General features: G+C 43.1%; 6 protein-coding genes across 8 annotated transcripts; 4 read left to right on the top strand and 2 right to left on the bottom strand.

Annotated features, from left to right (window-relative positions):
- The first annotated feature begins 63 nt into the window (after positions 1-63).
- LOC105451220 lies at positions 64-5,287 on the top strand. The gene is made up of 7 exons (XM_011691536.1): positions 64-157; positions 235-398; positions 788-920; positions 993-1,494; positions 1,777-1,986; positions 2,413-2,648; positions 2,737-5,287. The coding sequence occupies exons 2-7, from the start codon at positions 343-345 to the stop codon at positions 2,926-2,928; spliced, it is 1,329 nt and encodes a 442-aa protein (XP_011689838.1). The 5' UTR covers positions 64-157; positions 235-342; the 3' UTR covers positions 2,929-5,287.
- LOC105451221 (INO80 complex subunit D) lies at positions 4,549-8,547 on the bottom strand. Its single transcript, XM_011691537.1, has 3 exons — positions 8,040-8,547; positions 5,995-7,415; positions 4,549-5,875 (listed from the first exon to the last, which is right to left on the bottom strand). The coding sequence occupies exons 2-3, from the start codon at positions 7,382-7,384 to the stop codon at positions 5,709-5,711; spliced, it is 1,557 nt and encodes a 518-aa protein (XP_011689839.1). The 5' UTR covers positions 7,385-7,415; positions 8,040-8,547; the 3' UTR covers positions 4,549-5,708.
- Positions 8,548-11,231: 2,684 nt separating this feature from the next.
- Positions 11,232-16,259, bottom strand: LOC105451218 (dolichyl-diphosphooligosaccharide--protein glycosyltransferase subunit STT3B). 2 transcript variants are annotated; one of them, XM_011691533.1, is made up of 7 exons: positions 15,606-16,256; positions 14,407-15,105; positions 13,496-13,809; positions 12,887-13,421; positions 12,343-12,804; positions 11,661-11,751; positions 11,232-11,487 (listed from the first exon to the last, which is right to left on the bottom strand). In XM_011691533.1, the coding sequence occupies exons 1-7, from the start codon at positions 15,881-15,883 to the stop codon at positions 11,407-11,409; spliced, it is 2,460 nt and encodes an 819-aa protein (XP_011689835.1). In that variant the 5' UTR covers positions 15,884-16,256; the 3' UTR covers positions 11,232-11,406. The 2 variants fall into 2 exon arrangements, with proteins under 2 accessions (XP_011689835.1, XP_011689836.1); XM_011691534.1 differs by having other exon boundaries at positions 11,436-11,516; positions 15,606-16,259.
- Positions 16,260-16,650: 391 nt separating this feature from the next.
- LOC105451312 lies at positions 16,651-18,407 on the top strand. The gene is made up of 5 exons (XM_011691680.1): positions 16,651-16,772; positions 16,848-17,035; positions 17,181-17,348; positions 17,435-17,717; positions 17,806-18,407. The coding sequence occupies exons 2-5, from the start codon at positions 16,927-16,929 to the stop codon at positions 18,305-18,307; spliced, it is 1,062 nt and encodes a 353-aa protein (XP_011689982.1). The 5' UTR covers positions 16,651-16,772; positions 16,848-16,926; the 3' UTR covers positions 18,308-18,407.
- An 89-nt stretch (positions 18,408-18,496) lies between these two features.
- LOC105451216 (follicle cell protein 3C-1) lies at positions 18,497-19,740 on the top strand. Of its 2 annotated transcripts, none has more exons than XM_011691529.1 (4): positions 18,497-18,849; positions 18,967-19,233; positions 19,340-19,411; positions 19,516-19,740. In XM_011691529.1, exons 2-4 carry the CDS (start codon positions 18,973-18,975, stop codon positions 19,615-19,617), a joined length of 435 nt encoding a protein of 144 aa, XP_011689831.1. In that variant the 5' UTR covers positions 18,497-18,849; positions 18,967-18,972; the 3' UTR covers positions 19,618-19,740. The 2 variants fall into 2 exon arrangements, with proteins under 2 accessions (XP_011689831.1, XP_011689832.1); XM_011691530.1 differs by having other exon boundaries at positions 18,952-19,233.
- A 93-nt stretch (positions 19,741-19,833) lies between these two features.
- Positions 19,834-24,078, top strand: LOC105451217 (zinc finger protein with KRAB and SCAN domains 8). The gene is made up of 5 exons (XM_011691532.1): positions 19,834-21,483; positions 21,611-21,696; positions 21,789-22,104; positions 22,376-22,479; positions 22,550-24,078. The coding sequence occupies exons 1-5, from the start codon at positions 20,271-20,273 to the stop codon at positions 23,222-23,224; spliced, it is 2,394 nt and encodes a 797-aa protein (XP_011689834.1). The 5' UTR covers positions 19,834-20,270; the 3' UTR covers positions 23,225-24,078.
- Positions 24,079-24,489: the final 411 nt, after the last annotated feature.

Genomic DNA, 24,489 nt, shown 5'->3' with positions numbered 1-24,489 from the left:
AAGCTTCTAGCTCAGACATACGTATCTTGAATTTTACGTAATCGTTATGATATTGTTTCAACGTGATAATTACACTTTTACGCAATTTGAGGAGGATCCTTCAATAAGAGATCTATAACTACCATTCTATATTTAGGGAGTCTAGCAAGTGCTTGAAGTATATATACTTGCATTGTGGAACTATATCTTCCTAGAATCAATAATTTGACTCTGTTATACCTTCACTGTGATTAGGAGGAGAGCATGTCTATTTCTAGAAACTGATAACCTGGAAATCTGCTATGAAATCGCGTAAACGGAAAAACTATGATATACATATATCTCCTATGATGTAAACTCAAAATGGGTGAGAGATTCTTTTCGTGGGATGAAATTACGGAAGGATTAATTCTATTGAGGTAAAAATAATAATTTTAGAAAAACCGAATTTTGTCACGTCATTTAAGACATTCCGATTAGCTATTTTTCTATTAGTTTTTTCTTATATCCAGCTCATTTTTTAAGTTTGTAAAATTCACTTAAAATGTACGGAATAATTTAATGTTAATTCTATAATAGATTTATGAGAGATCGATATAAATTATTTTTATTTGTAAATAACTATTTCTTTTAAACTATATATTATTATTGTTTATTTTCATGTTATTTAATAAATTTTTTTCAAACGCGCGGCGTTTCCTGGAGCTCTGCTTTAACTTCGAAAAATGCTATGCAGATTAAATTGACACGAAAAATAGATTTCATTTGGGCCCCTTTTTCCGTATAAATTTCCATTTATATCGATCAGTGCGGCAAAGGCGGAGGACGAACAAGCCAAGCGACGAAAGAAGCGAGTTGCTGCCGTCCAAGTGGCGGATATCTACTGCCCACATTATTATTTGATTTTGAGCTATCGGGAAACGTTGAACGACAGCGAAAAGGTAAGAATTCGAAGGCACAACTAAATTAATTCTTTGCTTCCTGTCATCAAGAGGAATGTTTCCTATTTGTAGATCAGATTCCGGAAAAATTTTTTGAGAAAGGTGACGCCGGAGGAGCCGGACATCATTATCCTGCAGGACATCAAGGACATCGTGCTCTTCCTCCTCGTGTCGTCCGTCAGCCCGCAGTTCATAAACTTCCTCCACCTGCCGGTCGTGGACCGGTTTCTGCGGGCGCTGATCGTCTACTTCCAGCGCTACGTGGAGATATGGGAGGACCTGGTGCAGGAGAGGGCGGCCACCATGAGGAAGGCGCCGAATCCGCTGGCGCGCGGGCACAGGTTCCGCTACGCCGACGAGATGCACACCCTGCGCTGCATCCTCGGCCGCGAGTACGTCGACTTGCTGCTGGGCTGTCGGGACGGGCCGCGGTACCATCACATGATGACCAGCGGCAAACGCACGGTCACGCAGTCGCAGGGCGAGAAGGACCTGCGGAACTACGAGGGGCTGATAAGCGTCGCCCATCGGATCGTGTGGATCGCGTTACAGCGAAAGCATTACACCCTGATCGGTATACGACAAAGAGCGTGCAATGACTATGTTTAACACCGTTATTGTTATATGTTTAGTCCGCGACCTATGTTCCTATATATTCATCCCAAACACGACAGTCATGACGGTGTATAAACAGATTGTCTGTCGTGCTTAGGTCAGGCCGAATATAGGTCTAAACGTGTAAACATAGTCAATGCTCAATATATAATGATATACAATGAATATTGTACATTATTACGCAATGATACAAGATGCCCATACAGTACTTGGGACAACTGATTACCGCCTTGTCTCGCAGAGCTGGAGCTGCACAGGCTGCTCCGAACCGAGGCGTACAACACCGCGCAAAGACAAAGCAGCAGTCCGCTTATTCAGGATATGCTGGAGGATGATATCCGTGTTCTGCATGGTCCCAAGACGATGTTGAAAAGTCGAAAATTGCTCAGAAACGCCCCCTTGCCGCGCGAGCTGATGTACGAGGATTGCGATTATCGTCTTCTATCGTTAGGTACATACTATTTATAGAAATTATATATATTCGTATTTCTAAGGATGATTTATGGAAATAATATATCTGAGAATATTTGGAGTATCAAGATCTATAGAAATAGTACATACACTATGGAATGACTTCGACCAAACTCCCATTAATCGACGATTAATTCAACCGGCACAGTTATAAAATTAAAAACAAAATTTCTAATTATATAATTCCTTCTTAATCTAATTCTTTTCCATATGTTAAACAACAGAACAGTAATAATTCCATTCACGTTAACAAAATAATAAAAGTCAATCATCGATCAAGTTAGTCAAAATTTGGTCGAAATCATTTTTAGTCTATTATTAAACTATGATACATTTGTGCACAAAAGGACAGTTGTGTATCTTGCGTGACAAAAAAATATTATACTATTCGTACTTCTGTTTAAAGGGGTAGTAGATATCGACATAGACCATCCGAAAATCGCTTATCTGAGAAACGCCCTTCTCGCCGACGAGGAGATGCTGTCTAAGTTGGGGATCAAAGTGGGTATACTGGGTCACAGTCGCTCGGATTACGATATAATGTTAATGCCGTACAAAGCGGAGGAACCGGCGGAGGAGCCAACGGCGATCGACAGGAAATCATTGGAGACGCGGAGGAGTATCTTTAAACCTCAAGTCGTGGTAAACGTCTTAACAAAATTAAATCTTATACTGGACACACAGAAATATCGAATCTCCGAGACTCATTTCTGTTTCCTCGTGTACAAAGCAACCAGTTGAGGAGATCGAATGCCTGCCGCCCGAACTGATCGAGGAATTCCCGGTGAAGGAGATCAAGGAGAGGCACGAGAGATATGACAAGATTCGCGAAAAGGCCAGGATAAAATGGATTCTGCGAGAGATGAAGCGACATGAACGCAAAGCGACCGATTCTTACTCTATAGCGACAACTCCCGACTGAATATCCGGAGTGGAATAAGGCTCCTATACATTATGTGTATACGACACGGCGAGAATTTTCACAAGAAATTAAAACGGTATTTATATTAATTACGGATAAATTCTATAGATTCGAAATATCGACACTTCGAACGAATACAACATTTTTGTCTATCGATATAAAAATAAAATACACAAGTTTCCCAGTCGTTTCACGTCTAAGCCTCTGATAGACACTGTCATTTAGGATATGAATGACAAGGATGGATATATATAAACTGAAACGCTATAACGCAATGTAAAAAATATGCTTATTGTAATTGGTGATGCCTAATCAAGAGTAATAATGCTGATATTTTACAAGAAGATACACATATAGGTACATTTCAGGCAATGCGTTATGATTTAAACTCGGCATTGTCCTGTCCATAAATAATTATTGTACCTAATCGCTACCGCTATATACGTAGTAACAATACATACGATACGTTAATTTAATTGTCCCCAATGTGGGGATCGACCTGCACAAATTATTCTCGTTTTGCATCTAAAACGTGCGATAAAGTCGCCGTTTCGCGCTCCTCGCTCGCTAAACGTTCGTGTTAGTTAAAGTGCGCCTTGCTCCAAGTGCGACCCGTTTCTCCTGAATAAGTGACACGCATTACATATCGCAATGTAAAAAAAAAAAAAAAGAAGAAAACGAAAAGAGATCTCTTGACGTTTTTGGCACAGCGATTTTGATAATAAAAACCAGATTTTTATAAACACACTCGACCCGTCATTGCGCATACGCGTGTAACGAATAACGTTTTACAAATGTTTGGCTTCAACGGTAGACAGTTACGTAATGCACGACACTTTCCCCGTTTTCGATCAAGCTATTACGATATGTATTGAGAGATTACAGATGATTCAGTTATTTGTCCGCGTATCTCGCGTCCATTTTACACTGCTACTATTACACACGGAGTTATAACAATGTTGTGCAGTACGTGCGGTACTTTAAAAGTCAAATGGCAGTAAGCAATTCCACGCCATTCACGCGCTTTATCGCACCGATCTAGTTTTACTTTCAGAATCTGTGCCTTTAAAAAAAAAAAGTTCTCTTAAATAATCGTTGACGTACTCTCTTTCTCTCTCTCTCTCTCTCTCTCTCTTGAAAAAATATACGTGATAACAATGATAACAAGTTTCCTTTTAGTTCAGCTAATTTTACACAGCGTGTCATCTCATTTGTAAGGCTGCAAAGCGTTGCACATTCGGTAACAATGTTGAAAAATGAAAAAATTTTTTTTCGGCACTTTCGCTAAATGTTTATACTTCACTTAGATATTACGGCTATCCCTATCGTCGCTGAACATTTGTCTACATGAATATAATACAGAATGGACAAAGTGACAATATTGATTATGCACATATTAATAATAAAACGTTATTTAATAAATGTGGTTATTTATATAACTGTGTTACTGTCGGTGATCAGACGATGGAGAAGGAAACGTGATTATGTACACTACATGTTACATATATTTATGTAGACATATGTATGTTTCATTTTCTTTTTTTTTTTTTTTTATAAACTCAGTCGTGTGTGTTTGTACAAACATATTCATATGCACAAGGTTTCATAATGAAAATTAACTTCTGAAAAAATGTATTTTATTTAAATAAAATTCAGATAGTATATTTTCAAAGGATGATACCGCATACGATGTATATCCCCAGGTTCATAATTTCTTTTTTCTCGCTGTATATTTCTGCCATTGAAAAAATGCAAATACCAATTTTTACATTCTGCAAATTAACGAATAATTTTACTACAATTTGCTCTAATATAAGAATGATATATATATATATGTATATATATATTTATGTATATATATACAAAGTTATATACGAACACCAAATATTTCTTTCAAGTATTATGTCGTTTGACTCCAGTTATTCTGTTCTTTAGCTTTTTTGTAGAGCTAAGCGTACCCCGGTTATAAACCGGAATACGTCTCTCACAGTTGCTACAGCATAATCGATAACAAATAAAATCATTACAAATCAGTCATAAAAATACCTTTGTACCTATTATTTGAGTAGAGTCAGTAATTAGCTAGACATTACGTGTAGTTCAATAAATATGGGAGCTATATTAGTACACATAATTTAGATAAATTCCTTACTGTGGATCTCAATAAAAACAAGCCGTATATAAAAATGAGAAAACTATGCATCCCGGTTTAGCTCGCGTTGCGTTGGAATTTAGTTTGAACCATTAATATGAACTGCGCCCGCTCTTACCCTCCCATTCTATTTATACACTTCGTTACAAAGAAAAATGATTGCATGTTATTAATTGCAGTTATAACAATTTTCCTAAGCAAATTTGTCAAGTGCAAGTCAAAAGTATTTGCAAATAAGCTACAAATATATTGCATGTAATCTAATAATAATGTAATAATAATGTCCGTGATTATTTGTCAAAAAGGATGAAATTCTCGATTTCTTTTTTTTTTTTTTACACTGCTACTTGTCTGACATAAACCTATCTGTGTGGTATTGTACCCGATGCTGTTTACACTAAATTCATAAATTTGCTATTGTTTTTTTTTCATTTTTTTTTCTTCGTTTGTTACTTTCTGTATGTCAATCCCTGCCATTATCTCGGACTTGCGTGGCTACGTAACAACAGTCTATAACGCAATCTTACGTTTAGCAGCACATACACAAACAGTATTTTTCTCTCTACGGTTTACAAGGAACACGCACGAATTCCCTTCCCGAAAGATTATTACGTTAGGATTGGTGGGGCTACGAGGCAATGTCCGACATAAGCTGGGCGAGCAAGGCCGGCTCTAAAAGCCCATGCGTCTGCCCCATCCTCTCCAAGTTTCGCACATCCTTGTCAACTTCTTCCAAAGCCCGTTGCAATTCCTCCTCCTCTTCCCGCGACGGCTCGTAATCTCCGTTTCTACCCTCTGTAAATTGAAACACATCGTATTATCGTACGAAATAAATACATAAAGGTCCTACAAAGGACCTCCTCGAGATTTACAAAGATTTACAATTATAGAAAGATATGATATACTGCAATTACCGATAAATAAGTCGTTAAAAGCATCCGGGGGTAAGTTGTTGAGCACAGTGCCAAAGTCGTGCTCGGCGGAATCCAAGGAAGCGAACACCTCGTTATCACCGAGCTCAACTTTGAGTCCGCCGGTCAGGCCGAGGGAGCCCAGTCCCAATCCTAGACTTAAGTTGGACGTATTCGAACTTCCCTGCGGAATATTCAGATTGTTCAACGTCTTGGTGTGGTTTTCACTACAGTTCATTTGGCTCAGGTAATGACTCTCCTCGTGCATCAGCGCGGCGGCAGCCTTGGTAGTCTCTATTTTATTCGAGGGCGGCCGTTTGCGCTTCTTCGGCTTGGACTTGGGTTTAGGCTTCGCCGGGACAGGGGGGGACGCTGGCTTTTTACGGGCTTTCTTTGGTTTGGATTCTTGGATTTTACGGTGATAATTGTCCCGCTTCCTCGCGTGCTCCGGGCAAAGGGGTAATTCGTGCGCGACGTCAAACACAGGAACGCAACACTGTGTGTTGTCACTAAACTTGGCAGTGCAATGCTCGAACAGGAGCTGATCTCCGTTTGACATGATGTGGCGGGAGCAGTGCCGGGTGCAGGGCAGAGACGTCTGCTGGCAACCCTCCTCCCCGCATGGCCCGCCAACCAACAGCGGTCCGTCGAGTACCTTGCTGGTGCTCGGAGAGTCGCTTAGAACCCGCGCGGTGGAGGCGGGATCCTTGGTCGCGGCCTCCAGCAAGCATCTGACCCGGTGCCGCAGCACGGCCTCGGCATCGGCACCGTCGATGCGCAGCTGGAGCAATTGTCGTTGCAGCTGCGAGCGCAGCTGGGCCAGCCGAGCCGCCCGGTTCACCGGCGCGGTGGACTCGCCGGAGAACCAGTGGCGCTGATGGACCGTCACCTCGTCCCCGCTCGAGTCGCTGTCGGATATCTCGTCCCCGGCCCTCGGATAGTACAGCAGCGTGTGGTCCCGACTCTGCCTCCTGGATCTCAATCTTCGCAGATTCTCGAGGTGTCGCTGCTTACGCTGAACCAGATTAGCGAATTTGTGATCCAGGCTCTCCCCGACGCCGATGTCCTTGACCGCGCCTGTCTCCATCGTCGCGGCATTGCCGACCACCCCGGCGATCTTGTAGCCCGCGGCTGGCACAGGCGCTGCCATCCTTATCCTCTGCTTCACGCATTTCCCCTTTGGCCGGTTGTTCTTGCAGCCTAGCATCACTTCGGGATTTGTCGGTGGTACCACCGTGGCATTTCGTCCCGCTGCCGTGGCGAACGGTTCCGGCTCGCTGAAAATGTACGGATCAACATCTTGGTGCGCCTCGGTTTTCAGCAGAGCCTTCAAGCGGTCCGAAAACTTCAATTTATTGTCCATGTTTGAGTTTTCGGTAATAGGGACCTTCATTGATTGCCGCTTCTGTCCAGATCTGTTCCACCTGCATTCTCAAATCCTCCAAATCAACTTTCCCTCCTATCTAGATAAAACTTAGTTCACGCTATGTGCCAAGATCCAAGATACAATCTGTCGCGCCATCGATTCGAAACGTAATAATACTGAGATTGTTGTACATGAGAGGAAATTTTAAAAAATATGTTTCACGTCGTATCACAGATATTTGCTATTGTATTATCAAGTTAAAAAAACCAAGTAAAAAAGACCCAAGATCCAAGCGCGTGATCGCTCGAACGTTTTATCCTTAATACGACTCAACAAAGTTACAAGCTAAATTGTGCGATACACCAGTCACACATGAGTACATCGAGTACGTATAACGTATTCTTCCCCCCTTCAAACGTACACACGTGTACGCAGTCAAACAAAGTCATGGAAATTTGCATCAATCGAACTGACAGAATCTGAACGACTCGACACACGGCCTTGTGTACGCCTACCGGGAGTACAGAATTGACATTACAATCGCATTGCTCAACATCGCCCGACGACGCTATTCCACCAACGCTACTAACTGCGGCGGGGGGGGAGGGGGGGAGGGTTCCCTGGTTCGAGCAGCAAGCGTGAACTTAGTCCATTGCTAGATCAGGACAAAAACGATCCTTGCCTCGCATAGTAGTCTACATCAAGCGTGGTGCCTGCACATCGTGCCCGAGCAACTGCGCCGTCGTCTGCGTCGTCTGCGTCGTCGTCGTCGTCGCGCGTCGGGCGGACGTCAGGTCGGTGTGCAACACTGCCGGAGTGGCGCACCTCGAGGATCCCGCGGCCGGGAGCGTGGCCATATCACCGGAGGGTGATCTCCCCGCCGTTGGCATAGGGCGTTCCCGACGCTCTCCTCGTCGCGATCCGGACGGACCAGGATTCCTCTCTCCTCAGCCTGTTGTTTTTCCTTTCCTCCTCCCCTTTTTGTAGGTTAGGTCGCCTCACGTCACGTCACGTCGAGGCAACGGCGGGCCCGCGGCGTGATCCTCCCGGGGTCGATCTCAGCGGGGCGACCGGAAGCACTCGCGGGACGGACCTCGCGGCATCGAGGACTCGAGGTTCGCGCGCAGGATCCTGGCCTCAGTGCCCACCACCGCAGCTCGTTCTCGACGTTCTCGGGGGCTCGACTTCGAACAGGCAGGGGGGAGCCAGAGAAAGGGGGGGAGGGGGGAGTCTCGAGGTTGGAACAACACTGGTGTATACTGTATGTATGTATTCCCCGTGCGAAGGCGACACGGACGTGCCGTCGCGAAACGAGCTTCCTGTCCCTTCGTGCGCGCGGACACGCTTCACCACCGCGGGCGGCACACAACACGATGCGGTTTCACGCGCAAATTATTTTCCGACGTCCGTCGATAATAACATTAGAAAGACATGTCAGACGTGCGGGGGCAGCAAAATGGCGGCCGCGGCGCGGCACGGCGCGGAACGGCCACGGGCCCGTGGGGCCCCCGGGGGTTCTCTCGGGCCGAGCGGAATCGCCGAGTCCGCGGGCGACGACGGACGCGGATTCGGCCGCGCCGAGTTAACTCCGGGCGATGCCGCGGGCGGGACGCCGGACGAACGATGGGCCGCACCACGTGGCGGAAACGTCGTTCCGCGCTCCGTCGAACATAACCTGTACGCCACAATTCTCCCGATTTTTCCTCTCAAAGATCTCCTTCCCTCTCTCTCTCTCTCGACGTATCTCGAGCGTTTCAGCAAACGGACGCCGTGGGGAAGGAGATTCGAGGAAATCGATGCGAGCCAATTCATCGGCCACCCTCTCTCGTCGTCGGACTCTCGTTATCGCATTCCGCGAATCGTCCGAACTCGAAGACTTTCCCCAAGACTCAGAAATGACTCGGCCGACTATGTTGATGTTGTTTCATGCCTGAGAAGAAACATCGGGGACCATGTGCGAGAACGATTTGTTTGTTCCCCGCGGCTGAACTTTTTGCACTTCCCTCACACTTCCCTGATTCCCTCTCTTTCATCTCCAATCTCTGAAGTCCAGTTTGTGTGTAGAGCTACTTCGATTTTAAGCACAGAAAGCATGACAATGCAACTACAAAGACTAGATCTAATTATGTGTGTTCTTTGTAGTGGGATTTTTTTTATCTCTCAATTATGTATCTACAATTTTTTTCCTCATTTATTCATTATCTTTCGATGGTCTGTTTATCAAGAAAAAATTGCGCGATTAAACAATGGACTTTATTTACATTCAAATATGATAGTCATCCTGCATGATTGAATGAATCATTTTCAACTTTCGTGCGGCTAATAAAATTGTTATTAGAAAAAAAATTTTTCAAAGCCTCTTCTTTCGGAAAATCCTTATCGCGCTTCTGGCATATGTATCAAGTTATAAATATACGTGACTGGCGAAAGGCAGCGCGGGGAGCTTTGATTGCGGCAATCGAGTATGGAAAGTGCGTTTCCATTGTCTCAAGTTAAACAATTAGTTTGTAGATCCGTCGCAAAGATTAACTGGAATTCGTAATTCATCAGCCGTTACGTAAAACGAATAAATTGCTTCTCGCTTGCGAAATGAATATGAATTTCTCAAGAGGTTCAGGAAAAATTAATCGTAACTTACGAAAAAGATTTGTTGATGCGCAGGTCGAATACGATATTCGATCGTTTCGCGTCGCTACAAGTTGAAATTTCTTCAAATCCCAGGACTTACAAAGTGCCAATAAATGATACATTTATGTGAACAATATGTTTGCAATTACATCTGCAATTATATATATTAATTTATTATATCATCAGTAATATTATTTGTCAAAATTTATCAAAGATTACATAAAAGAAATAAAAATATTGAGTCGCACATGACGTTCCGCTAAATAACATGTTCAAATTCCTCTCTGTATTTCGTACAGAAAAAAAAATCATTAAATCTGTTTGCGCGTAATTTCTAATTTAATTTATATTAAAAGATTTCTAACTAGGTGAAACAGAAATTAAATTGGAGTCACGTTCTCAAATACGTATTTCGTTAAATAACAACACTATGTTATCACAAATGTTTATCTTTCAACAAGGTGCTATACAACAAACTGTGTACACATGACACACACACTCGTTCCGACGTTCCAGCTGAAAATCGTCGGCGGAAGATTGCTTATTGAACCCCCCGCCCGATCCCAAAACGGCACACTATATCCGAGGGAACGTCCGAGGGACGTGGAGCACGTCCTCCGGGCGTCTCTGGGAGATGTGTGCTGTATGAGATGCGACATCATGTAATATATTAAACGTGTAACATATTATATGTAACATAAGCGATATGATGTGTACACTAACTAGGATGCCTTATGAGGCCCCAATTTACGCGGGATCCCCTCCCCCCATCCCCTCCGTACAATTGTTGAACGATAACAAATAAACTTTAAGTTATTTTTTTACATCATTAACTATTAAATGCACAATTGGCCCATGGAAATAAAAATTACTTAAACAAGGAATTCAATTCCTTTGGAGCGCAGAAAAAAAGAAATGTACATTTGCGACTTGCTCTAACGAATATATATATATATATATATATATATATATACATATAAATATATCGACTCAATTATATCGGAGATGATTGCGTGTGATCTGCGTAAAACGAAAAGAAGAATGTTACGTTAATAAATGATGTGATTATGCTGATAATCGAAATAAACGAAAAGATCTTTTCATGCGAAAAATGGCGAACGAAAAACGAGTAACGATGTAACATTGTGTATGAGCCAAATTATTACGAGAAAGGAGATTTATAGAAACAATCTTTCGTAAAACTACCAATCTGTCAACCTGCTCTGGAGACGACGAAAAACTATCAGTTTTTTTTTTTTTTTTTTTTGAATATTCTACTCTTCGAGTCGGTTGAATTGTTCTGACGACGATTAAATTCTTAGTTCGAGGTATAGTTTGTGGTAAGACCCAAGGGACGGTAATTCTTTTATTACAAAAGTTGTATTTGCAAACGGTTTTATGAAATAGTCAGCGAATCTTCGTTACGTTGTTCGTCGTTGAGGTTTCTGCCCTTTAATAACAACCGGTCGGCCTTTTATGAAACCTCGCTTGCGCCGTGCGGTCTGAAACATCAATGCCCGACCCCCCATAACTTCAACTACGTTTCCAGATCAATCGATGCGTAATGATAAAAACGGCAAAACGATACGAGAACGGTTGCAGAGATATGAAAAAAAAAATATGTATATCTACCATTCTATATCGTAAGACCGTAAGTGTACATATGCATACCAACCTTTTTGCTAATATACGAATTCGCGCGGCGCGTAATAACTCGCTCGGAGATCGGAATTCTTGGTCTGTTAAACTCCATCGGTTTCTTCACCCTACAGACACACATTTCGGGATTAATATTGACGCAGGACTTTAAAATGGTAACGATACAGTGGATGATAAGCAGTGCCGATTTAAGGGGAGGGGCTAAGGGGGCTGTAGCCCTGGGCCCCATCTTTCTAGGGGGCCCCTTATAAACTTAAAATTGTTAATTTCAATAATAAAAAATAAATATCTACAATGATTGATATTAGACTATCGTCACTTGGCATTATTTGCTATAGAAAGCGAACTACTGAGAAATTTTGATTTTAATGATTTAATCAATGAATTTGCGTACAATAAATAAAGAAAAAAAGTTTTTAAGTACCACTGTAATTTCAAATGTGAATTATTTTCATGTGTTTATTTTTCAGTATTCAGAACTGTCTTGTATCTTTTAAGCAGAAACGACAAAAGTCATATAAACAATCACGTTTTTTAAATAGCAAATGCAAAATATGTATGTATTTAAATCATTGTTATTATTTAATAATAAGGGGGGATCCCGTTTTAATATTATCCCCTGGGCCAAAAATATCTTAAGCCGGCTCTGATTATAAACGAGACTTTTATAATATTTTATTTATAAGCGTGTCGTTCACCTGTAAATCCTGACAAGCCAATGCTCAGTGGTGTAAGCCTCCTCCAGATACGTCAACTGGAAGTTCTTATTGCCTATTTCCGCGTTACGTGTGCGATCGTATCCGTAAGGCGTCCGATAGTCCATCTTAACGTCCCCGAACCGGTAGTAACTCAGCTTGTACATCAGCGAGTTCAGTAGAGTCGGGGAGCCTTCCGAGTCCACGCGGAACTCCCCTCTCTCGGTGAAGTAATCACTCTCACGGATGTCCTGGGGATGCTCGCCCTCGGCGATGCGGACCATCCATAAGAATTTGTTGATATCGTCACCGGAGTATCCGATCATCCCGCCGAAGATGATCAGGACGTAGTCCACGTCCAGGGACGTCATGATGTCGTAAGCAGCACTTTCGTTCGAGCTCATCGCTTTACCCACCAGAGCTATGTGCGAATTATTCCACGTATTATTGTCCACAAGGGTAGTTCTACACAGAAGAGACGCGACAATGTTAAATCGACTTCATATACATTAGTTCAAACATATGTATGATCTAATAAGCGTTTTACCTGTTTGCCATACCAGCAATCTGGTATCCGTAATCCCACCAGCTCATAACTCTGGCGTCATTGGCGGTGTTTTGGGCCAGCCAATAGTAAGCCTCTCGAAAATCGTCCAGTATAGCCCGGCCGCCGTCGTTGCTGTAGGACGCCAGGACGATAGACGGACTGGAGTAGGCGTTGCTGGTCACCCACGTGCAGTGCACGGTGAACATCATCATCAGCATCAGCATGCCGATAACGATGACGTTACGGAGATTCGGGCCCAGTCCGTCACCGTTGCCTTTCGACCTCTCGTGCTTCATTCTACGAAGCTTACCGGCCTTGTCGTACAACGCCCTACCGGGACTCCTCTCCCTCTCCTCCTCGCTCTCCTCGTTGCTCTCGTTGCCGTTGCGATCGTCCCTGTCCTCCTCTTTGAGGAACAGCTCCACGAGTCTGCTGACAGCGACTCCGGCCAGCATACACACCACCGGGGTCAGGGTCAGCATAAGTCTCACCATCACACCGGCGAAGTAAACGGCACTTATGGCGTACAGTACAACTGCAAGAGGATCGAATGTTAGTGTTCGTTAATGCTATTTTATCCTAAAATACACTCTCATTGCGGATTCTTACCGAAGACACGCTCGTCATTGAGATGTATAATGCAGTACCAAAGACCAACCGGGAAGGATGCGATCAGAAAGTGCAAATCAAAGAAAAAGCTGAACCAAGTTGTCGGCTGATGTTCCGATACAGACGCTATAATGGGGATATGTATCTTGGCGTAACCGGTATCCCATAAAGAGTAGAATCTACCGCTCCAAGGGGCGACGACGCCGGTGTACGTTAAGACGGTCAAAAGTAACAGGAGAAGAGCAGTTGTAACAGCCACCACCATACCACCGAAATATTTCATCTCGGATTTAGTAAGTACAGTTCTTAAATATCTGTAATCAGAGAAATCAACGTGAGTACACTGCAATTAAAATCACGCATATTAAAACAGCTTTAAAATGTCAAGTTGAATTTCAATATGTTCTGACGAAAAATATGTTAAATGAACGAAGACGCAAATTTCTTCTGCGTTACAAACATCAATTTGCATCAATTTTTTTTTCAGGATAATACAAATAAAATTTTCAAATTTAAATATTCATGCAGGCATTATTTGACATGATTCGAACATAATAATAAAATGTGAATATTTACAATTTAAATGACTATAATTTTAAAGTCCTTCAGTTTAAACTTTCGTTAAAAATTCGTTAGAAATGGATTTTGATTAGGTCTTGTACTTCTGTTTTAACTTTTATCTTTATATCTTGCTAATTTAAACAGAAAGAGATAATTTTCATCAGCCATTGAATTGAAAATTAAATCTATTTACTGATATTTATGCTTGTAGTTGGAAATTTAAAAAAAATAGTAAAACATATTAACAGCTTATATTAGAAAACATTTTAGAAACAAATAATTGTATTACTACAAATAAATGCTACAGATTAAAATAATGAACAAATTGACATTGTAGAAACGATACGTACCTAAAAGCTGCTACAAAGATTATCAGACCGAATACGCCACCCGCCGCCATATGCTCGGACGTCCTGATCGGTTGGAAACCAACGAACGGTATCTGCATACTCAGTAAGAGTCCAAGAACGTAAAACGTAGTGTAACTGGTGAACAACCGATTGCTGAAGCGATTCAGAATCAGTAAGGCAAACACATGGAGTGGTATCAGATTGATGATGAACACGTAGCCTCCCCACGCCGATACCATGTAGAAGTAAGACAGGGCGGTCACGCTCGCCCAGAAGATCGAGCCGGTCTTGACCGATTTGACCCAAAGGTAGTAGGTGATCTGCAGCGCGAAGATCGCGATTCCCTCATTGTCGTAACTCCCGGCCACGGATCTCGAGATGTAGCCGGGTACAATAGCGATGAAACATGCGGCGAACAGGCCGGCCCCGGCGCTCCATATTTCCTTCGTTAATAAATACGTAGATATGGCAGTAAGGCCACTAAAAATTGGAGCTAGGAATACACATATGTCTCTTATATGCACTGGTATGTTCAGAGAGTGCAGGATGTAGTGTATCGATCCAGATGTTATCATGAGCCCGGGATAGACGGTACCGCCAACGATCCGGCCCAACGGGTACCAGGCCCGCTCGTCGAACCAGTTTAGAAAATTGTAGAATCCATGCTGCACCATGTACGCCGTAGCTCGGTAATTGAACCTGCATTCAAGACACGTTTTATTCCATCTCGTCGCTGACTCGGTCAACGACTCTTTCAACGCTCTATTTACTTAGGAAAAAAAAAAATCAAAACGCACGGGCAGAAGAAGCGAAATAGAAATAGAAATTATTATTTAATTCATCTCCCGCGTGTTTTCAAACAGGCTCGAAATATACCGTCCACTATCTCACGCTTTCGTTACGTAACGGTAAAAATAAAAACGAGAACTTATCGCGGCACTGCTGCGATAGTGTCATATCTCGAAAATTGACAATTTTGAGTTACTCCTCAACAGATAAAAGTACACGCCAAAATCCATCTTTTCCAACGAATAACTCAAAATTGTCATTTTACGAGATATGACCTGCACTATTGCGGCGATGCGGCGTTATCTCTCCGCGAGATATGATAGGAGTAATTGCCGAGGGGGAAAAACGTCACTCGGCCACGTCGGAACGATTCGGTAGCCGGTCTGGTAGCCGCCCGGGTTTTTACGTACCAGGGATCGAACTCGTGTATGATGCTCTCGAAGCGTATGACAGCGAAGAGCCTCGAGGCGAAGCCCGAGATCCAGGCGAGCAGGAGTACGGTGAAGGTGATGAGGGAGCTCAGGCCGGCGGCGTTCGTCAGCGTGGAGGACTTGAGCTGCTTGGCCGTCGACCTCTTGTCGGGGAACATGACCTTCGCGTTGGCCGACGACGTGGACGACGAGGACGAGGAGGACGACGGGGACTGCTGCTGTTGCGACAACGACGACGACGACTTGTTGGGCAACATGTTTTCTCCCCGCGTTGACCCGCGTCCGCCACAGCCACGAGCGCGTTAAACGTGCGACACCTCGGTATATCCGCGTATTATATCGATACTCTCACAACGTGGCGTTCGCCATATGTGCACACCTCGTGAACGTCCGTGCGGTACCCCCCCCGGTGCGCGCGCGAGTACGAGAGCGGCGCGCAGCGAAATTATCAAATGTCTCCCGCTGGCTGCACACCTGAACTTTGGGAGGCTAGGACACGTCGAACGCCGGCTACGTGTTAACCATGACTTCCACCGCAGCAGTTTGCGGAACGCGGAACCTGCGCCAGGGCGCAGCAGTGGACAGGAAGTCGGGGTGCGTTCGCGATCCTCTTGGAACTCATCTCTCTCTCCACCGACACAACCCGAATCGGAGCATGTTGGAGAACTTGACGAATGATATCGGCTCTGCTTTCACATGGAAACGTCACTTAAGTACTGCCAGCTGATTGGTCCATGTAATCTTGGTCGCAATGGTCGATTTGAATCGAATCAATTTTTTAAAATAAGAGCCTCTTCAGACAAACTTTTGCAGAATCATATGGACTGCGTTCAGGAATTCATTCGGTATATCATTTTATCCTTGTTGCTCACCGAATATTAAACAAAAATAAAATGATATCTAAATGCACCTAGGCGAAGTTTCTGATCGCAGTCATGCACAAAGAAAATTATTCAATTGCATTTCTAATATAAGAAAACTGCATGGCGAAAAGTGGATGTAACACGCATCACAGTATACCCGCGGTGCAGAAGAGTGGATGTTGCTATGTAGTTTACACCACTTCTTCAGAGGGGGCGTTAAAGTGCGTGAAAAGATTCGTCGACTTGATAACAATGATAACCGCATCGAGATCTTTGTTTACTTGTACGTAATTATATTTTTTATATATACATTATTTATATACAACTCTATTTTTTTTAATCGACTTTATTATTGCAGAACATAATCGTCAAGTGTCGCCATAAAGGAATCTCTATGCCGTAAATAATAATAATAAATAAAATATATCGAGACTCAAATGTTCTCCAGTAAGGCGAGATTATTAAAACGCACAGGGAAGAATCCCACTGGACGTTACGATTTTTTAAAGCTCTTAGTTACCGAGTACAAAACAACATCGTCCAAAGGTAAAAGGTTAACGGTTAGGATTGGGTATCTCACGAAAGAATTCAAGTCATTAAAAATTATTAATAAAGTATATCACGTCTCTCGAGGATAGATGTAGATTTAATCAATATAATGATGATAAATCAAGGTTTTTTTTTTTATTAGACGCGCAGGAGCAAGTACTGGCAAATTTGGCAAATTTTGCCTATGACCCTGTTAACTATGGATACATGAGGCAGCTACAAGTGATTGATATATTTCTCAATGCCTTGTCTCAAAGTAATCCAAAGTTGGTACGTTTCGGCATTGGTGGTCTCTGCAATTTGTGTTTAGGTAAGCATATTTCTGAGAATCCCTGATACACACGACGAAGAGTCACGCGACATTTGTGGCATTTCTATGTAATACCATTCTTTCAGATGCAATAAATAAACTGTATATCCTGCGCAATCGAGGCGTCGAGTTAGTATCGTCCCTACTTTCTTCCGAGGACGAAGATGTTTTGCTCGCAGTAATCAGCACCTTGATGTTCCTGGTCACATCTGAGTCCGTGAATGAGATAACGTCGCCCGCAATAATTAAACGCATGCTGGAACTTTCGGGTACATCGTACGAAGATACGCGTATTAAAAATATGGCAATCTTATTTCTGAACGACGTCTGTCAAGCGAGTGACGTCGAAAAAGTGAAAGCTGAGGACTAGTCCGATTGTGATAGATATAAGTCTAGTTTATTATTATTAGATGGTTAAAAATCTAAAACGCTCTATTGAGAATTAAGCACTTTAATTCTATAAATTGACACTTCTGACTTGTGACTGTAAAAAAAGTAATATCATGAAGCTGATTCAATTCTTTGCTGGATTTCTCAAAAACCACCCTGCGAGAAACTCCAAGATAAGATCGTTCGCCGACATAACGATAAACAATTTGAGAGTGGGAGACCAGGTGTCGGTTTTGAAGGTAATAACAAATGACGATATACTCAAGTTTGCTGAGTTGACGGGCGATCATAATCCAATACACACCGAATCAGCAAGAAATATTGCGCACGGTGCTTTACTCAATGGGCTAGTGTCAGGTTTAATTGGTACAAAATTGCCCGGTGCGGGTACTATAGTTGTCGAACAAAATATCACGTTCCCTAAACCGTGTTACGCTGGCGATACCGTAGAAGTTATAGTCAAAATTAAGTCAGTAAGAAAAATCATTAAATGCGTGTACATGTGTATTGCTAACGGAGATAGAGTCGTATTAGAAGGAGAGGCAAAACTTATAAGAAAGACACTGTAATACTGAGATATTTCATCATTTGTATATTTCTTCATTATGTACTGTAAAGATGTTTCATATAGAATTATAGAAATATTTAATAAAATTTAAATTAAACTCGGATAAAATTTTTTATTTTAATGCGCATATAAATACTCCTTTATTAACGTATCTCTGGTAATTATAGAAAATACAGATGTTTATATGTATTTTATTTCTTTTTAATTATTTTTAAATTCTTTCTCTCATTATATAAATAATCTTATCTGGATATCATTGAAATTTTAGTTAAAACTTGGGCTGTTGCGAATGCATGTGGTATATCCCAATCATAAGTACAAACAATTAAAATGGAACTCTTACACAAAATCTGGGGTTTCGCTTAGCAAGCATTTCGAATGTGGCCCATGTAAGCATTGCGACATAACGTCACTTTAAAGATTTAGAGCACCGGCTTTGCGTTCGAGTCAAGTTTTGTGAGGTGATACAGTGAAGTTCGGCGAAAAGAATTCTGCAGTAAATCTAATTCAATTTTTGATTCGCGCATATTGCTCAAAAGAAAGGTACGCACTTCATTTTTTTTTATTAAATATTAAAATCGCTTAATATAATTAATCTGACTGATATCATCGAAATTGAACGGAAAGCAATGTTAGTAGCAGTAGTAATTCACGTTTCAGATCAAAATGTATTTAACGTTAGCGATGATGGCTCTTTGCATATCGTACTCTTACGCAGAGGATAATAATACTGTTACAAATAAGCCGTTCACAACTACAAAAGAACAGCCAACTGGCTGCGTCTGTGCCGTATTTTTAAGCGGACAATTTAAGAAGGGCAGCAAGGAGCCACCCAAAGGATATCCCGCGCTCGTCCACGAATATCCCGATCCACTTCCATGTAATACTGCTGGGAACAAACTTTGCGTCAACAAATGTCTCGATATTGTGAGTTTTCTTAATTTTAATTCTCGGAAAATATATCTCTTTTTAAATATCTTATCCTGCTAAGCCGAAATACTTGTTAACAACAAAGAATTAAAATATTTCACAGATAGTGAAACATCTACCGAAAAGTCCGGCAATTCTCTGCGCCTCTATCGACCGTGACTGTTACAAAGAAAGGGTGAGTACACGTACATAAATTAATTTTCATTATATCTTTATCTGAAATTATTATGCAAAACAAAAATATTATTTCATTGACCGTATGATCTTATTTCTCGGCAGGCTTATCTTTTCATGAAGAATTGCAAAGATGAATGGATAAATACGAATCTGTCGGCCGGTAGAGAATATTGCTGCAAAGATGGCACGCCGTATAAATGTTAATTAATATGTATCTATAAGATAGCATTTTTCTATAACGAAACGACGTCGACTCTTGTACTATTGTAATTTATAACTTTGATAATTCAAATCAATTTCTAATAAAATAAAGTTTCTAACAAAATACACGCGCCTAACGCTCGTAATACTTTGAATATCCCACCGTCTGTCTAAATATAGCTTGTAGATCATCAGAGATACGCTCTACAAAGACACGCAGGAATTCAGCACGAATATCTCAAACCGTCCTTCTATATTTAGACCCCGAGGTGTGAGAATTTTGTGTACGCGGTGTCAGCGCAGAGTCCGTGATTCGTAAAACTTGATCAGAGTGCTTCCGTTGGCTATTAAAGGCACATCCTGAACTTCCACTTCGGATTACTGAGCCAAGTTCAAGTATAATAACCCCGCAGGAACTTCTCAAATCACTACAATGTCAGCTTTAAATTCCAACGTACCGTTTATCGCCGCAATTTTACGACCGCGGCGCTTGATCGACTGCTCCGCGAAGATATCAAAATCAAGCGGTGTCATACGTATCGTAATTACAGACGCAAAGATGTGCCACGCTTCATAGAGATTGGCGAAGACGCGTAGCACGCGCGCGTACGATTGAAGAATAACGAGAGATCTCGCGACAGACAAATTACGCGAAAATGTGCGCACGGGTCTTGGCGTGTCCGCTGTGCTCGCAGCCTGGCTTCCTGACGCTCGACGCGCTGCGAGCCGGACTCGTGAGCGTAGCGACTCGACCCCTCGTGTGTCCCGTCTGTAACGAGGTGCTGCTAGGCATAGACAAATTAACCATACATCTGTTTGGTCACACGATCAATCTGAGCAGTTGCACGGCAGAGTCGTCCAAGTCCACGAACGTCGCTGCCGCCGACGAGCGTCTGATCGCCGTCCACAACGCGCACAACGTGGTTCCGCAGGACTGGAATGTGCTGAGGCAACTGGGCAGAGCTTCGAGCGGCAGCAACAGGACTCGCGCGGAACCGTCAGACTCTGGTATGCCGAATGCAGCGGACAACATCTCTACCGTAGATTCCCGGCCCAAAGCGCAAAGTCTAACGGGAGGCGCGTGTCAGGCAAGTTTCGTGGAGGATTACGATCGTGATGTGATCAAAGTGAACATCCACCCGCAGTCAGAATCGCACGGGAATCACGACGCGGTCCAGCGAGCTACCGCGAATCTGCAACAAGGGACACTGAAAGCAAATTGTGCGACGCAATACTTTTGTAGCGACAATGTCAGGCATTTGAACGTACCTCGGGAAGCTGCGCGGGCGGAGAAAACGGCCGTGTCAGATTTAATTGTTGCGACGAAGGTGGCTGTGGGTGCCAACATCTATCGAGACAGGCTCGGAAGGGAGTGCGTTGAATCGAACGGCGGTCAGCGTGTCCTGAGAGAAGGGCTAATAAGGGACTTAATTGAGGAAGAACTCCCGAATTTCCAATCGGTCCAGAATGCAATGGCAAATGTTTACGCGAGAGAGTCACCGGAGGAGCGCGACGGTGAGGAGAGCTCATCCAACGCGAAGAGTACGACGCACGAAACGAATTCCGGGGAACCGAATCCAGATTTGGAACACAGGCAAATGTTGCCGCAGGCGCAAACAAGTGCTAAAGCCTTTCGTGCGATAGCGCCGAAGGAGAAGACGGAGAGATGTAACGTGTGCGGCTTTCACTTTCCCGACACCAACATCCTGACTTTACACAAACAATTGGTGCACGAGCAGGTGAACTCGTGCAGCAACAGCCCGGAGAGAGTTCCGAAGAATTACTCTTGCCATCTGTGCTCGAAGGTGTTCAAAATGCGCGGCAGCTTAATGGTGCACATGAGAGTGGCGCACGTTGGACATAATTCGGGCAAGTAATTATTGATGTGCAATTATTAATATGTAATTAATAATTAAATCAATATAATACGTAAATATTATACACAAGATTCAATAGTTCGATTTAATATGCAAGCAACGTTTTTCACCCGCGACAGGTTCTTTTTCCAAGGACGACCAAATTGAAGTCGCATGCGGCGACGCCGGATACACGTGTCCCACGTGCGGGAAGAAATTCAAGAAAGTGAGGATACCTCCGGGCGTTTCGCTCGTAACACTCGCCGCAAACGGTATTTAATAATAATACGTAAGCACTTCTCTCGCTCCCGTTTGCAGGAGCAGCACGTGATACAGCACTTGAAGACGCACGAGGGCAAGCAGTGGGAGTGCGACACTTGCAGCAAGATGTTCACGACGAAGTACTTCCTGAAGAAGCACAAGCGACTGCACTCGGGCGAGATGCCGTACAAGTGTAAATTATGCGACAAGAGCTTCACCTTCCAGCAGTCGTATCACAAGCACAGGCTGTACCACAAGGACGACAAGCCGCACACCTGCGCGACGTGCGGCAGATCGTTCAAGGAGCTCTCCACCTTGCACAATCACGAGAGGATTCACACCGGCGAGAAGCCGTTCGCGTGCGAGACATGTGGTGCGTCCGCGAGAGAAACGATCCCTGGGGAACGAGTGCAAAGAGTTAACCAATAGATAATCGTTTGGAGATGTGACTAACAGTTAACATAAATTATTTCGTTTGCGCAGTGTGTCTGTAATATTATGGCGTGCTGTGTGCATGGCTTACTCTGAGAGCGGGTAACTTTCACCGAGAGAAAAAAAAACGTCTTATCTTGTAAATGTGCCGCAGGCCCACGACACAGTGACAATAATCCTCCTATACAACTGCCGTACTAATTCTTCCGCAGGAAAGTGTTTCCGCCAGCGTGTTTCGTACTTAGTCCACCGTCGAATTCACACGGGAGTGATGCCTTATAAATGCACAATGTGTGGCAAATGCTTCCGATACAAGGTACAAAGTGACGAGTCAAGTGTTTTCCGGACATGCGTTCTCGTCTTTCTAATAATTCACGTTCTTGCAGGTGAGTCAGAGAACCCATAAATGTCCCGTGCAAACGTCGGGCAGCGTCCAGCGGTTGATGTCCGAGGCCGCACGGGAGGCCGACAACAGCACGGTCGGGCCGCAGATCGCCGACAATCTGCAAGAAGGTCAATCGATGACGAGCACCGCCGACAGCGAGGAGAATAAATTTGTGCTGATAATAAACGTCCAAGGGCAGCACGTTTTGGCGCTGCAGTCGGAGATAGATAGCGTGTCCTCCGAGAGAAAGGAGCCAGGCGTCGAGTTCGGGGACGCCAGCGAGAATTCGAAGAGCAAGACGTGGGACGCTAACGATCTTAATAACGCGGGACTCGAAGACTCGGCGGGGTCGATCGAGAGGGTGCGAACGGAAGGCCAGGAGAAGATCGACGCGAAGAGCACGAACGACTTCTTCTCCATGGTGATGTCGCCCCTCGGGACCGGCATGTCGTCCCCGACGTTCGACATGGAGCACCTGAGAGTGTCCTCGCCCAAGCGTAAAGAGGATCCGATGGGTTCCTACACCGACTGCTTCCCGCAGGTCTCCGACAGCGTGCAGATCAATCTGGGGCCAGGCGTGGAGCAAGGCTTCGGCCACAAGGACGTCGCCGATTCCTTGCAAACCATAAATGAGGATTCGCTGAAGGAACTGCTGTACGGTATGGACAGAAAATGATGCAAGTACATACAACTTACAACTTGATAGTACAAACTAACGAGATACATTTTAGATCCTTTATAGATGAATATTGTAGAGAAGAGAGATATTATTTATTTCAAGTGCAAAACTTGAAAATTGTTATGTGATTGTTGCAATTCAACCATCTGCACATATTGACCGTGTAGACAAAAGATATCAACAGCTATAATTTATTAGTCTTAGAAATAATTGATTAACAACAAATCTGGCAGCTGTACATTGATTGCTAGTGTTACAAAGACTGTTATAAAAAAATATTGAAGTGCAAAAGTAGTGCAATTTGGATGAAATATATCCGATATATTTTAAAGCTGAAGAAGCGATGAAATATCAGTGTTTGGGTATTTCATCTGCCAATCTTGCAAGATATCTTTATCTTTTGTTGTTATAAAAAAACTTGATGTAAAAGTTACAGTAAAAGCGTAAAAGTAATTGCGTACGCTTATTGTAAATGTACACAACTATTCGTTACAAGTCGCGTAATATCCTCAATTCATACGATCGTTATTGCAAATATAAAGTCTTCAAACGCCGGCGAATATCGTGACGAAAATACACAATATCGAAATACCAAATTAACGAATAATAAAACGCCGTCTTACGAGAGCAACTTGAAATGTTTTCTGAAAACTTACCCCATGATCAGAATGTCTCGTTAATAAAATTACGGGATTACAAGATACAAAGCAACATAACCTCCCATGCTTTGTTGACATAGCGCTCTCGGTGGAATCGCGACGGACATCATCTGTTCTTCAGGTCTGTTCCTCGCGGCTGAACGGTGTACAGTTTGTGTACTTGAAAAAATGAAATAAACATATATTTTGGAATTTGAGAAAGTTTGAGAAAGAGAAAAAGAAAATTTTAGTCCAGTTAGGTTAGCGATGAGAGTAGGACTTACATTTTTGAATCTATATCGCATAAGATGGATGATACAAAAATCTTCTCTAATAAAAGTTTATAAAATTTTATCGTACCCATTACGTATATTATAAATTTTCGTATAGATTTGTCTTTTGTGGCTGAGCTACATTACACTTATTTAAAATAAAATAGTTATATATTTAAAACTTGATATGCAATTAGTGAAATAATTCAATGCAGTTCAGTGCAGCCACAAGAACAGATTTTAATGGCGAGTGTACACCAACGTCACCGGCTGATGCCGGTCGGTTTTGTCCAACGCGTCGATTGGCCGGCGCGACCGGAAGTGCGGCGCGCCCGCCAATCGGGCGCGAGAC

The sequence above is a fragment of the Wasmannia auropunctata genome, unplaced genomic scaffold, assembly GCF_000956235.1.
Source record: "Wasmannia auropunctata unplaced genomic scaffold, wasmannia.A_1.0 LD336053.1, whole genome shotgun sequence".
In the NCBI taxonomy this organism is placed as follows: Eukaryota; Metazoa; Arthropoda; class Insecta; order Hymenoptera; family Formicidae; genus Wasmannia; species Wasmannia auropunctata.
The sequence above is the reverse complement of the archived record's forward strand: the minus strand, read 5'-3'. Positions and strand labels throughout refer to the sequence as shown.

Coding starts and splice junctions, on each gene's coding strand:
- LOC105451217 (XM_011691532.1), top strand. CDS start 20,271: ATGTGCGCACGGGTCTTGGCGTGTCCGCTGTGCTCGCAGCCTGGCTTC. Junction 21,484..21,610: donor GCACGTTGGACATAATTCGG/GCAAGTAATTAT, acceptor CACCCGCGACAG/GTTCTTTTTCCAAGGACGAC. Junction 21,697..21,788: donor GCGGGAAGAAATTCAAGAAA/GTGAGGATACCT, acceptor TCCCGTTTGCAG/GAGCAGCACGTGATACAGCA.
- LOC105451216 (XM_011691529.1), top strand. CDS start 18,973: ATGTATTTAACGTTAGCGATGATGGCTCTTTGCATATCGTACTCTTAC. Junction 19,234..19,339: donor TCAACAAATGTCTCGATATT/GTGAGTTTTCTT, acceptor AATATTTCACAG/ATAGTGAAACATCTACCGAA. Junction 19,412..19,515: donor GTGACTGTTACAAAGAAAGG/GTGAGTACACGT, acceptor ATTTCTCGGCAG/GCTTATCTTTTCATGAAGAA.
- LOC105451221 (XM_011691537.1), bottom strand. CDS start 7,384: ATGAAGGTCCCTATTACCGAAAACTCAAACATGGACAATAAATTGAAG. Junction 5,876..5,994: donor TTTTAACGACTTATTTATCG/GTAATTGCAGTA, acceptor TTCAATTTACAG/AGGGTAGAAACGGAGATTAC.
- LOC105451220 (XM_011691536.1), top strand. CDS start 343: ATGGGTGAGAGATTCTTTTCGTGGGATGAAATTACGGAAGGATTAATT. Junction 399..787: donor GAAGGATTAATTCTATTGAG/GTAAAAATAATA, acceptor TATATCGATCAG/TGCGGCAAAGGCGGAGGACG. Junction 2,649..2,736: donor TCTTTAAACCTCAAGTCGTG/GTAAACGTCTTA, acceptor TCGTGTACAAAG/CAACCAGTTGAGGAGATCGA.
- LOC105451312 (XM_011691680.1), top strand. CDS start 16,927: ATGTTCTCCAGTAAGGCGAGATTATTAAAACGCACAGGGAAGAATCCC. Junction 17,036..17,180: donor CAAAACAACATCGTCCAAAG/GTAAAAGGTTAA, acceptor TTTTTTTATTAG/ACGCGCAGGAGCAAGTACTG. Junction 17,349..17,434: donor TCTCTGCAATTTGTGTTTAG/GTAAGCATATTT, acceptor CCATTCTTTCAG/ATGCAATAAATAAACTGTAT.
- LOC105451218 (XM_011691533.1), bottom strand. CDS start 15,883: ATGTTGCCCAACAAGTCGTCGTCGTCGTTGTCGCAACAGCAGCAGTCC. Junction 11,752..12,342: donor TGGCTTGTCAGGATTTACAG/GTGAACGACACG, acceptor GTGTGTCTGTAG/GGTGAAGAAACCGATGGAGT. Junction 11,488..11,660: donor ATTCGTATATTAGCAAAAAG/GTTGGTATGCAT, acceptor TTGATGTTTCAG/ACCGCACGGCGCAAGCGAGG.